Raw genomic sequence first — 14,167 nt, forward strand, 5'->3', positions numbered from 1 at the left:
AGAAATCACGGTAGTCTGTTTAAGCCTTTATGCGCAATATTGTTCTCCACTGGTACGTAATAAACGCTGCACATGCGCAATTATATTGTGTATGTGCGGCATTTATATGCAATAGCGCATACATTTTACTACTTTTGCACAATAGTAATACTTTTGTTATTTAATCGTATTTGCATTATCGCATTCAATTTTTCCGCCAACTTGCCCGTGAGAGGTCTGGTTTATTGCAAGGCAAGTTCTAGTTTCCATTGGTACCATTTCAAGCTACATGAGACGTTTTGATCACTTTTTATGACATTTTTTGGCAGGCAGCTGAATAGCAATGATTCTCTCCGTGTCTAGTTTTTTTGTTACACTATTCATTGTGGGGTATACCGGACATGATATTTTTATAGTGCAGGTCTTTATGAACGCGACGATACCAAACGTGTATTTTTTTTCATAAGAAAGGGAGTTTTCTAAGGAAATTTTTTTTTTATTTAAACTTTACCCTTTTTACTTGTCCCTCGTGTGACTTGAAGATGCAATTATCCAATTGCTGGTATACTACACTGCACTACTTGTGCATGTGTCTCAACCATCCCAGATTTGGCCTCTATTCCTGTGAGGGGATCACTGAAGAGTATGGATACAGGATACAGAGGTCAAGGCTTAGCATTAGAGGAGCACCTAAGGATATCAGTGTACACATGCAGATTTTAGTGCAGAGTCTTTAGGCCGCCTGCAGACAGCCGGGTCGGATCCCGCTGCGAGAATTCTCGCAACGGGATGTGGACCCAGGTCCCTGCAGAGGCCTGCGGCTCACCTGCTCCCAGCGTCCTGCATCTCTGCTATGCGCCAGCTGCCCGCCAGCCGGCGTATACGCAGAGCGGAGACGGCCAGGCAGTACTGACATTTCTGTGCTGGGCCTCTGCGAAAATGGCACATAAATAAAACATGCCGCGATTTGTTTTCCGCGTGTGTTTTCACGTGGACAGATCGCGGCCGTATGCATAGGATTGCGTTTTGTAATGCAATCCTATGCAGGCGGGCACAGGTGGAAATTCTGCGGGAAATCCCACTGCAGTATTTCCGCCCATGTGCAGGAGGCCTTAGGTACATCTTGCAGAAATATTCTGCATGTATGAAAGGTCCCTTAGGGTGGAATTACACACAGCATTTTTGGAACACACTTGCAGTTTTTGAAGTGGTTTTATGAGCCAAAACCAGAAGTGGATCCAGCAGGAAGTAGATGTCCTTCATTTATAGTTCTTATTCTCTTTTAATCCACTCCAGGTTTTGGCTTTTTGGCTTAAATAACTGCATCAAAAACTGCAAGTACATTTTCCCAAAAATGCTGTATGTTGTGCCACCTTTAGGCTGGGTTCACACTGGGAGGACTTTCACCGGAATTCTTGCGGAATGATCGCACCGAGAATTCTGCTGGAAAAGCACAGCTTCAAAACCTGCGGGTTTTGGAGCGGTTTCACTGCCGGCATTCCGCTGCAGCTTTCTCTCCCCAACGAGAGGGGAGAGGCTGCAGCGGAAACGAAAAAAGAATTGACATGCCGCGGAATGGAATTCCGCGGCAATTCCGCCCTGTGTGAACCCAGCCTTATGCTTTGACTCCGATAAGATAGATCAAGTAGAAAAACAATGTGATTTAAATAGATTGTGACCCAATCGGATGAAGGTGACCTCGCTGTGGAAAGGATGAGGACTTGCGGAGAGTCCTGGCATAAATATAAAGTTGGACGACATGCAAGAGGCATAGCGGTGTGTAATCTCTGACTGCTCAGCAGCCCCTCCTTCCATGCCGGTTGCCAGTTTAGTGACAGATCTGTTTTTGTGCTGACCAGGCATGAAGACGAGGAATGCTTTCTGGCATCTGGACAGTTGTGTATCACATTATCTCATGTTTCCGTCTTCATACACAACATTGGAACAAAACCATGGATGGAAAAGAACATGAGTTGTAAACTGGATACAAAAGGAGTTAATAATATTTTCAAGGGTACGGCCACACATATCAGCCGCGGTTCAGCCAAAGTGTGGCGGCAACGTGACCGATAGCTGCACCCGCATGTGGGCTTATCAAATCATCACAGTATTGTCATGCTTGTCTATGTCCGCATGGAAATATCTGCTCTGAGCAGCAGTACATTCGCTCCTAATATTTGCAGTTTCTCTTTTTTCTATCCTTGTGTGATAAGTCCGGTATAAATTACATCTCCTGCAAGATCATGCTGACTTTTCTCATCAATTTTAGCAAGAGTGAAACTTGCTAAATGATCAATGCCGCTTAAAACATTGTGGATCTTATAGCAAAAAGTAGCATAAACTGAGTACTGTATAAATAAATAGACCACTTAGACTTCATTAACACGACCGTATGTGTAAAGCGGCAAAGAGCCGTCAGCCGTTCATGCGCAGTGTGTTTCATAGCGCGGTTGCATATGTTTTGCCACCCATACACAATGTATTGCGTATGGAGAGTGTTGTATACGCTGCCCATACAAAGGTATAGGGCTCACGCTGCGTGGTATGCGGGTAGATAGAGCATGCTGCCATCTTTTTCTCGCACATATCCACACACTGTTTATACGCTAATGGTAATGGATCAATGAAAGCCCATGTACTTTCACTGAACACATTCACCGCATGTCACGTCGCCATGTATTGCAGGCGTAATACACGCTGAAATCACGGTTGTGTGAATAAGCCGTATACACAACTATTGCCGGTATCTTTTTTTGCCCATACAATTAATAGGCAAGAATACCGTTAATGAAGACGAAACCATTGAAATCAATGCTTTTGTATTGTCCCGTTGGGAGAAAAACATGTCCATGTGTTTAAGCGGTAAGGTTGCTCTCCCGCAGGCGTTTGACAGCGGTTTTTAATGCACCCCATCATTTTAGGTTTTACGAATGGGGTCATACAGATGACCGATGTTTTCCCACATGGCACTGCGTTGAAATGTTGGAAGCAAATGGTGGCTTGTTCTATCTTGTGCGTGCTCTCGCATTGCAGCCCCATTGTTCTCTGGTTAGGTGTCAGCTAATACGGTCTGAACTAAACTTTTTGCAAAACTGCGGCAAACTTGCCATACCAAATATTTCAAAAGCTCAAACACTGGTTGCCGGGTTCGCTGTCAGTGCAGTCAGCGCTAGAAGCAGACGGGCAGGGTCAACATTGCAGCCGCCCGGTTTGGCACTGCAGGCACAGCTCCTATTGAACTGAAACCAGGCCGCTGCAATACGGACAGTGAAAAAGAGTCAAAAACACAACTTTGGCACATTTTTTCCCAAAATGTTTACACAGTAAAGAATATTGTTTCAAGCTGATTATGTAATATATGGAGGAGCAATAATCAACAGCTGCCCCATCTGGCGCAACACATACTTCCTTTTTGACCATGGGAGACCAACTGACTTCCTGCCAGTTCAAGACGTTATTACTTCATTTTTTTTTTATGTGACAGACAAATAATGAGATCAGTTTATTACAGCCTCAATGATTATACCACATCCTCTCACGCTTCATGGTTGATTAAACATAAAAATAGATGGTCTTCTGTGCCCCCTGCTAACAGGCTCGAAACTACCTGGATTGCTAAGGAACTCATGGTGAGAACACACCGCATGTATGCAGCTGCACAGGGGCCCAACAGGCAAGGGGGCCAATGTTAATAACAGTGCTCCTTGCTGTCTATTAGATGACATGGAAGGGACTACCTCAGGTGACTCACAACTGCTAGACTAGTCATCCAGTGCCTGAAACAAGGCAATAACCTAAACTTGTGATTGAAGAATATATTCACTACTAGGGATTTAGAAAGACTCTATAATAAAATGGATTGTCCAAGGAGCTTAAATACTTACATAGACCCACGGTGTCAGAACCAGGCTTGGACTGACCCACAGGGGAGCAGATGAATTCCCCAATGGGTCTTGAACCATGGTGGGCTTGCATGAGCTACACATAAGATGTGCACATATTGGGTAAATGGGAGTCTACTAATTCCTTCTCGCTGCATTCTCCACCCTTTATTGGAAACAGGGCCGCATGCAAATGTAGCCACCATTCTATTGAAGTATATGGAGAATGCAGCGGAGAGGAATTTGTGAACAGGGATCAGGTAATATTCGCATGTAGCTACACAGTGGGCTCCCAGAATGAATTTTACTGGAGGGCCCTGGGTAACCCCCTCTGACACTGGTTAGTACCTCTACTTCCAGCCTGTTTCTGACACAGGGTCTTCTCTCTATGCCCATCATGTTATTAAAGGGACTGGTTGTTGAATAACTAAGCTAGCCCCCTTCTCTGTTATGACTGATGTAGAGGAAGAGAAGAGGTCTGGCTTAGTTATTAAGATGAGCCGAACAGCCAGCCCACTTGATGGCATGACAGGCAAAGAGAGAGGGGCCATACAATATGACACACTGTTGAAAGGGGCCAGAAGTGGAGGTTCTGACACTGCAGGTCCCTGAACAACCCCTTTAAAAATTAAAATGGTAAGGGTTTTATTTTATTGGAGTTGTACTGCTCCATTGACAGAACCAGGAGTGAGACAGTTCTCCTTCATGAGATAAAGGAGACCTAGGAGGGCAAGATGGAACTGCTGTCCAGGCTGAGTACCCCAGCCTGTATACTAATCCTAGCTGGAGCAGAGCTTTGGTCCCTGTGGCTTCGGTAATCAGGTACAGAACCAGCAAAAACCTTCCTCCTGCTTAGGCAGTGACGATGGTGGCAGAGCATAGTGCACGGGAGGAGAGCGAGTCTTCCTCCCCCAGGTGTACCACCAAAGACAACAAATTACAACCGCTGCAGTGATGACCAGGCTGCAGACTGGAGACTATGGCACATCAACCTTTCCTGAGACCAGATATGCAATAGCAAGGTGATCAGTGAAAAAGCCAGAACTAAACAGTAACAAGAGGGCATCCTCTACAACTAGAAGAACTAAGGTTTCATCACCAACATAGATGGGGGTTGCTTACTGTAAGAGCAGTGAGACTGTGGAACTCTCTGCCTGAGGACGTGGTGATGGCAAAATCAATGGAGGAGTTTAGGAGGGGACTAGACATCTATCTAGAGTGCTATGGTATTACAGGATATAGACATTAAATAATCAGTGGCGTTGTTCATCCGGGTCTTGTAGTCAGGTGGGAACTTTCAAAACATTGATCCAGGAATAATTCTGACTGTCATTATGGAGTCAGGAAGGATTTTTTCCCCCAAATGGGCTAAATTGGCTTCTGCCTCATTGGGTTTTTTTTGTCTTCCTCTGGATCAACAAGGGAAAGTGGAAACAGGCTGAACTAGATGGAAATTTTCTCCCTTAAGCATAATTTACTATGTTTCTATGTAAAAACGGTCAACTGGTAAGTGATCTCCAGGGAAAAGTACTTGTGATGGTGGGAATCTGGTTTGGCGGTGGGTTGAATATTGCCTGGGGCTTCCTTGTGGCCCAGAAGAAGGTACTCTAGCAGTTTGTGAGGCTGGCCGTGATGCAAGGGTGGAGAGGAGCTTCTCTGCAAGGAGTGCAGCCCAGGCACATTGAGACCCAGTAGGGAAAGTGACAATATGGCAGTCATCCTTTGTGGAGCAACACCTCTCTATATCAGTCCCCCTAGGGACTAGGACTTTGAGAGCCACCACTATCATCCTATTTTGAAGCAACTGTAAAACTTGTCAGCCTTTGACAGTCCTGCCTGTTGTCCTGTGTGGGCCGGGAGTGTTGAGCAACGTAGTTGTTCCCTCCAGTGAAGTGTACAAATGTGAGTAAACGTACAATAAAAGATCTTGTATCTTGCAAATTGAACTTTGCCTCCCCTTTCTTCATTTATGCACCATTACCCTCCACTGACATTACTGGAGTTTCCCCTCTAACCATTGACAACTGACAAATGAGTTTTACTATAAGTAGCTATTGGAAAAGATGAATACAAAATAGGAAGATTTGCTGTAGAACATTATTAGCTATTTTGGCAAGACTGAACATTTGCACTTGTTCTTTCAGTTTGTGGTGTTCCCCTTCGCAGAGTCATGTATTTGGAAATTTTGATGATGTACATAAGAGATGGAAACAAACAGACATACAGATGTACAATAAGTCAGCTGCAGAAAAGAGGAAGAGCCAGAGTCTAGACGCTTAGAATTTGTGCACATGCCCCTCGAGGTTACAAATGAGGAAGTGGCAATATTTTTAGTGTAAAAAGCCTACACTTTTCTATAATGATGGTGATTGACTGGGGCACATCCGATTGATATGATGGTTTTATATAATTAAACAGTACTCAAACATTACTTCTGGTTCACATTGCTGTAGTGCTGATGTAATGTCCCAGAATGTCATCCTGGTTCCCTCCATAAATGTCATACATGGTTCTCCTATGTTGATGCACTGTGCAAAACTGTCTTGTTATTTCCAGTATGTATGTTGCACAGCTGCAGCACTTGAGAGGTTAAAGGGGTTGTCTCGTGAAAGCAAGTGGGGTTCAGCACTTCTGTATGGCCATATTAATGCACTTTGTAATATACATCGTGCATTAAATATGAGCCATACAGAAGTTATTCACTTACCTGCTCCGTTACTGGCGTCCCCGTCTCCATGGCTCCGTCTAATTTCAGCGTCTAATCACCCGATTAGACGCGCTTGCGCAGAAGGGTCTTCTCCCTTCTGGTCGGTCCGGGCATGATCGGCGTTCTGGCTCCGCCCCCTTCTACGCATCATCGCGTAGCTCCACCCCGTCACGTGTGCCGATTCCAGCCAATCAGGAGGCTGGAATCGGCAATGGACCGCACAGAGCCCATGGTGCACCAAGGGAGAAGACCCGTGGTGCACCATGGGAGAAAACCGCGGTGCATCATTGGGAAAGGACCGGCGGCCATCTTTAAAAGAAGAAAAGAAGATGCTGCGCGAACTGGGAAGGAGGTAAGCGATTTTTTTTTTTTTAAATTACAAACGGTATTGATTTTAACGGGGCAGAATGCGGGGGTAGGTTGAAAAAAAATTGCATTTCGCCGCGGGACAACCCCTTTAATGTCTGCTAAAATCCAAAGCCTGCATGTAAATGTATCAAGTCTGTCATGTCATGTGGTATGAGATAAGGTATAAATAGGAGTGATTGAGAGCGGGAAAGGAGTCCATGTCTTCAGGAATGTTGCTGTGCAGGAGGTCCAGGTACATGGGGACACCTTTAGTCCTCATGTACTTAAGCATGGAAAAGGGGAAGAGATATCCCATACTGCTTGTGAGCTGGATGTAAGAGGAGTGAGCCCCCAAGTGTGAGAGAGCATTTGTAAGTAACTACTTCTTTTCAAGGCCAATGCAGAGGTACTAATAAATCCTCTAATTTACCTACGCGGCCGTCCTGAGCCTGGATCATGGCATAGAGGCACACCCTTTAATTGTCACACCCACGCAGCTCCAAAGGTGGGTGGAGGTACTGCAAGAAAATAATTTTTGTCAGAGTGTCTGTGGAGTGACCCTACCCCTATCCTTCTCTGGAGTGCTCCCTTTCCAGGAGCGGTTCCTGGCAGATAACGTGGACTGCAGGACCGGTGTCATTTGGAGTTTCCTCCCTGACCTCAAATCTTTTGTCTTGCCTGCACTGTAAAGACTTTAACTGAACTGCCTTGAATTACCTGTTTAAAGTTTTCCAAGTAAAGTTTATACCAGGCTCTAACTGTTCCTAGAGACCAGTGGTACTCAAGAACTGTTTGTGGCTGCATTTATTCTCCGCCGAGGGTCATACCAGTGTGTGAAGGAACTGTGGCGTCACCTGTGACAACTACAAGCCCTGTTATCCTGTTTTGTGGACATCTCCCTATCCTAGGGGTGTCCCCGGTGGCCTGCAGTGATACTCTGGCCTTGGCTGAGTGTTTCCTCCGGGAAGGAGCCTGGTAAGTGCCACCGTGACATGTCAGCACTATACCCTCCCAGCTCCCCACGTATGTCAGGTGTCCAGGGTCCCCCTATGGGACACAGCACTGAGGTGTGACTATGCCGCTTAAGAGTTACATTTGCGGACCTTTAAAATCAAATCACTTTTCCCTCAAAAACCTCTCATATCCGTCCATCATAACAAAATGATAATGCACAGACTGTCATCAATTAAACACTGAACTGTATGTCGTTATGAATATAATGGGAGCTTTGCCTGCAATACCACCCCAGGACACTGCAATACGGACAGCACTATCTGTGTACTGCGCTGTCAATACTGACAGAGGCGCCAGAACTATGCTGATCCCAAGCGGAGGACCACCACTGATCAATAGAAAAAAAAATCTCATTTTAGGACAACCCCTATGAATGGGCTATACTGATTTACTTTAGATCAATGACTTAAAACATACATTGTTAATAGAGTTGCTGGGCTATCTGGCAGTGGCTTATTACCCTTTTAGCAATCAGAACATCAGCCAAGAAATTATGTATACGGGCAACATGATGGGTAGCGCTTTAGATTTGTTCCATTATGCCTGAAGAAGGACCCTGAGAGGTTCGAAAGCTCGCTATAACATCATGTATTTTTGTTAGCCATTAAAAGGTATCATATCTACAAGATTACTTGGTGTCTCTTACTAAGAACAATCACACATATAAATTAAGATAATTAAGGATTGGAAAAGGCAGATTTCTAAAATGAATGGCCAGCTTGACTGTTTGATTTATCTCCTGGATAGGATTGCTTCACAACCCTGGGTCAACAAAAATGCTATACTGCATGCCCTCATCATCTCCCATATAGAGTACTGTAGCATCCTTCTCTCAAGCCTCCCACCCAACAGTCTAGCTATAGCTTCCATCCATGAGACTGCTACAGCTGCCAGAGCTGTGGAGCAGCTCAATGGACAGAGAGGAGGGCACTTCTGCTACAAGCCCCGCCTCCAGAGCACTTGCGTCAGCACAAGACGCAAAATAAAATTTAATTTTACTGCTGCTCACAATATGAGAAGATTCACAAAGGTTTTATTACAATCCATCCCCCTGATCCTACATAGAACTGCCTGCTGTTCTCCATTGGCAAAACTGCTGACAGACTTCCTTTAACAAGTTTCAGAGATATGCTATATAGCAGTCTCATGAACCATAGGAATCCGTACTGTTACTATTCATTGACTTCTATGGAAGAGCATTGTGGACATGCTCTGTGACCTGTGCAGAGGTCACTGTGCAGGGAGAGGGAGGAGGAGGTGAGCTGTGACCTTGACCTATTGTAATTGGTGTATCCTGTGTTTTCTATATATAGGGGACAACTTTCATTGTAATTCTGCCTACGATGATAATGAAATAACTACTGAGAAGTACACTACAGAACAGGAAATGTCAGACTATTATTAGACTGCAGGATTTCAGGACTTTTTTATATGGAGGAACCAAAAATTCTTAAAACATATGTTTACAAAAAAAAAAGAATTGTGATTTATTCCACTAATACTCTTGTGGTTGGTACATGTGCATCCCGCTGTGTGAATTCTTCATTCTTGTCTCAGAGAATGAGTAAAGGGCTTACTGTATACCTTATATTGTAGATTAATAAAATGCATTGATGTTAGTCAAACTATCCTACCAAAAGTAATTGGATACCTGAACAAGAATCAAAAGTAATATTTATTTCCATTTGTTAATACGTTTTGGGGCCTCTTTTGGCCCTAATGACGTGAGATACACTCTGTGGCATACTCTCTACTAACATCTGATACACTTCAGTTGGTATTTCCCTCCATTCATCCTGCAAACATCTGGTGAGAATCACTAGGGCAGAGGAATCAGATATATTCTCATACCTTTTACTGAATTGACTCCTAAAACATCACTTTTATTTTATATATCTAAAAACTGGTAGGCTTCAAAAACAAACAAACATAAATCAAACAAAATTAGTGGTTGTAACACCAAACCACCCCTTATACGGTATCTGTAGTTATGTAGACCCAGAGACTGCAGAATCGGAAAAGTACACCTATTAAAGTGTATGTTAAAAATTACGGATGGGTCCTAGTCTGTAAGAAAAAATGAAAATTACATCATCCAGGATAAGATATCCTATCAGTGTGCTCAAAAATAATGTGTCGAGGCACACTGAGACGGTGCTGATGCCTGTAATTGTAATGGATGTGAGTGCGCTCATTCCACGTCATACCCCAATATGCACATAGGCTTTTAGTTGTAGAAGCTGCTAGATGATCCTCTTCAATAGATTAGGGGTTTCAAGATGTTTTTCGTGTATTGGTGGTATTAGCACTGGTTCTTGAATTCCCCTATCGGGGAGATATTCCATCACAACTTGGTCACTAAGTTGCTGACAGCCTCAAAGTCACTCCTGCCATCCTTCAGTCTCAGAACAGAATGTAAGTGATACTCCACACTTTCCTACAATTTTGTAGAGACCTATCAGACGGGACAGAATAGGCCACACAACATACAGCAGGCCGCGGTAAATTCAACACCCAAATCTGTAGACTACCTACGGACTTTGGTGTAGAATTGAAAATGGCTTAATACCTGCCAAAATCCACACAGAGCTGTAGATTTTGGTATCGAATTCCACAGATGCAGATTTGGTGGCGTCTTGCAACAATGTGGCAATACTCTTTAAATGGTCAGCAATACTTCCAACAAGACAACGTGCCTTGTCACAAATCCAACGCTGTTTTACGCTAGTTTGAGGATATAGATATTGCATGATTGGGCTGGCCGGCACAGAGTCCTGACCTGCCTGAAGCCAACTGAACATCTTTAGGACAAACTGGAACATTTGGGTAGGAAATATGATTAGTGTCCATTTTCTTTAAGAAACATTTGCAGGATGAATGGAGGGAAATACCAGCTGAAGTGTATCAGACGTTAGTAGAAAGTATACCAAGGAGAGTGCATGATGTCATTCAGGCCAAAGGAGCCCCACTAAGTATTAACACATTAAATAAATACTGACACGTTTCCCCGAAAATAAGACACTGTCTTATATAAATTTTTGCCCCAAAAGAGGCACAGTGTCTTATTCTTTTGTTTTTTTTGGGGGGAGAGGGTGTTATACTCACCTGGTCCACGGCATCTGGGTCCCTGGCACTGCTGATTTCCGGCGGCAATGCGGCAGGCTGCAATGTCCTCTGTGTTCACACAGAACTCTCCTTCTGGTGATGAGGCTTTGAATACCCCTCCTCCAGCAAGCGAGCGCTGTGATTGGCTCACAAGTGCTGTGGGTCAGCCAATCAGAGCTGGCACTCAATGAGCCAATCACAGCCACTCAGGGATGTCATTCACTGAATGGCTGTGAATGATCAAGCACCAGCTCTGATCGGCTGGCGCTCGAACCAATCATAGCACTTGCTTGCTGGAGGCGGGATATTCAAAGCCTCGTCACCAGAAGGAGAGTTTTGGGTCAGTGCACAGGACACGGCAGCCTACTGCAGCCCTGGCGACCAGCACAAGAGACTCAGATGCTGCTGGCTAAGTGAGTATTGATGTTTTTTTTATTAAATCAATTTGCTAGGGCTTATTTTCAGGGGAGGGCTTATATCTCAACCCCCCTGCAAATAGGGGTATGGCTTATCATGGGGTAGGGCTTGTTTTCGGGGAAAACCGGTACTTTTGCATAGGTGGCCATATACTTTGGTAGGATAGTAAATACACAGGTAATTTAGAAACTATTGGCTATGGAATCACTCACCTCATTACCAGTTAGATAATACATGCGTGCTTCTTGCATTAAATGGAATACATCGGGGCACTCTCTTATCAGTTCATTTGTTTCCACAGTACCAACAAGATACCAGGGATCCAACAAGGGTAGTCGGACACATTCTAACATTTTTGGTAGAAGAGAAATTCTTGCTGATTGTTTGTACCGCACCCATTTTATTACAGTCTCAAAGACTTGTGCTTCCTCCGTCACATACAGCTCGTCGCACTTCAGAATATGAAACAGAATGTCAGAGGACAACTCAAGGAATTCTTCATGGTTTAAAACCTGAGAAAAGTTCTGGATGATATAGTTCTGGACTTGTAACTTCAACAAGTCCAAGCAATGTGTATCCGCAAGTCTTAAAACTCCAACACAGTTTTCAGGGTGAAGAGCTTCTGTAAGGAAACTGGAACATGCATCCACCATCCGAAGGAACTGAAAGAAAAACAGGAAGTTGGGAAACTTTAGCAGCTTTTACATCAGTTGATGTGGAGACATAGTATAACAGGATATGGTGGGCTCTACGTTACATCTGCAGGCTGTTACTGAGATGAGGTGTTATTATGGGGAGCACATGCTGACTGATGGGATAAGATTTGGCAAGACGTCTTCCACACTACATTTTGAAAAAGATAAAAGATTACACAATACAGTATTCTTATAATGTGGAAGTGAAAATGTTTGTTCACTAATAGAGATGAGCGAACACCAAAATGTTCGGGTGTTCGTTATTCGTAACGAACTTCCCGTGATGCTCGAGGGTTCGTTTCGAACAACGAACCCCATTGAAGTCAATGGGCGACCGGAACATTTTTGTATTTCGCCGATGCTCGCTAAGGTTTTCATGTGTGAAAATCTGGGCAATTCAGGAAAGTGATGGGAATGACACAGTGACGGATAGGGCAGGCGAGGGGCTACATGGTGGGCTGCATCTCAAGTTCACAGGTCCCACTATTAAGCCACAATAGCGGCAAGAGTGCCCCCCCCCCCCCCCCCCCCACTGTCAGCATAAAGATCGTCCTCCTCTGGCACAGCTGTAACAGCTGTAGCAGAGAAGAACGATGTTTGCCCATTGAATTCAATGGAACCGGCAATACAGCCGACTCCACTGAATGCAATGGGCTGCCGGCGATCGCAGGATGAATGGTCGGAAAGGGGTTAAATATATAACCCCTTTCCTGCAATTCATCCAGAAATGTGTTACACTAAAAATATATACCGGCGTATAAGGCGACGGGGCGTATAAGACGACCCCCCAACTGTCACCTTATACGCCGGTAATACAGTGGAGCAAAGAATAAAAAGCATTACTTACGTTTTTAGATGATCTGCGGCGCTCCTGCAGGCTGTCACTCCCTCCTGGTCCACGGCAGACAAGCTTTCTCCACGAAAGACTTTAAATCCCTGCCTCCAGAAGCACATGTGCCTTCAGCCAATCACAGCCAATGACAATGATGTCATTGAATGGCTGTGATTGGCTGTGTTTCTGGAGGCGGGGATTTCAAGCCTTGAAATCCCCGCCTCCAGAAACACAGCCAATCACAGCCATTCAATGACATCATTGTCATTGGCTGTGATTGGCTGAAGGCACGTGTCTTTCTGGAGGCAGGGATTTAAAGTCTTTCGTGGAGAAAGGAATACTCTGCCGTGGATTAGGAGGGAGCGACAGCCTGCAGGAGCGCCGCAGATCATCTAAAAACGTAAGTAATGCTTTTTATTCTTTTCTCCACTGTATTACCGGCGTATAAGGTGACAGTTGGGGGGTCGTCTTATACGCCCGGTCGCCTTATACGCCGGTATATATTTTTAGTGTAACACATTTCTGGATGAATTGCAGGAAAGGGGTTATATATTTAACCCCTTTCCGACCATTCATCCTGCGATCGCCGGCAGCCCATTGCATTCAGTGGAGTCGGCTGTATTGCCGGTTCCATTGAATTCAATGGGCAAACATCGTTCTTCTCTGCTACAGCTGTTACAGCTGTGCCAGAGAAGAAGGATTTGTCTTCTATATGTTCTCAATGGGGTCAGCGCTGCTGCCGCTGGCCCCATTGAGCGCATATAGAATGCATCCATAGCGAGCAGCGGGAGGGGCAGACTTTCATATCAGGCGGACACCTTATCTCCCCAGCCACTCACAGCAGGGGGGTGGTATAGGGCTTAAACGTTGCAGGGGGAAGTTGTAATGCCTTCCCTGTCTTTATATTGGCCAAAAAAAAGCGCTAACGTCTCAGGGAAGAAAGTTTAATTTACCAGAACACCGCATGGTGTTCGTTACGAATAACGAACATCCCGAACACCCTAATATTCGCACGAATAGCAAGCTCGGACGAACGCGTTCGCTCATCTCTATTCACTAACTAAATGAACTTCACGCTTACTAAACTGGACATATTACATACTCCTGCATTGGGGTATTCAAACAAGCATTATTCACGCACGTATTTTTTTGCTCATGACCCCCCCCCCCCCCCACAGTATGTCCTATT

General features: G+C 44.7%; 1 protein-coding gene across 1 annotated transcript in view; it reads right to left on the reverse strand.

Moving 5' to 3' along the window:
* KLHL6 (kelch like family member 6) overlaps positions 1-14,167 on the reverse strand; it is a 41,914-nt gene that overhangs the window by 11,934 nt on the left and 15,813 nt on the right. The window contains exon 3 of the mRNA XM_066598237.1: positions 11,664-12,113. Coding sequence (XP_066454334.1) covers positions 11,664-12,113 — 450 coding nt within the window. The remainder of the gene's footprint in view (positions 1-11,663; positions 12,114-14,167) is intronic.

The sequence above is a fragment of the Eleutherodactylus coqui genome, chromosome 1, assembly GCF_035609145.1.
Source record: "Eleutherodactylus coqui strain aEleCoq1 chromosome 1, aEleCoq1.hap1, whole genome shotgun sequence".
In the NCBI taxonomy this organism is placed as follows: Eukaryota; Metazoa; Chordata; class Amphibia; order Anura; family Eleutherodactylidae; genus Eleutherodactylus; species Eleutherodactylus coqui.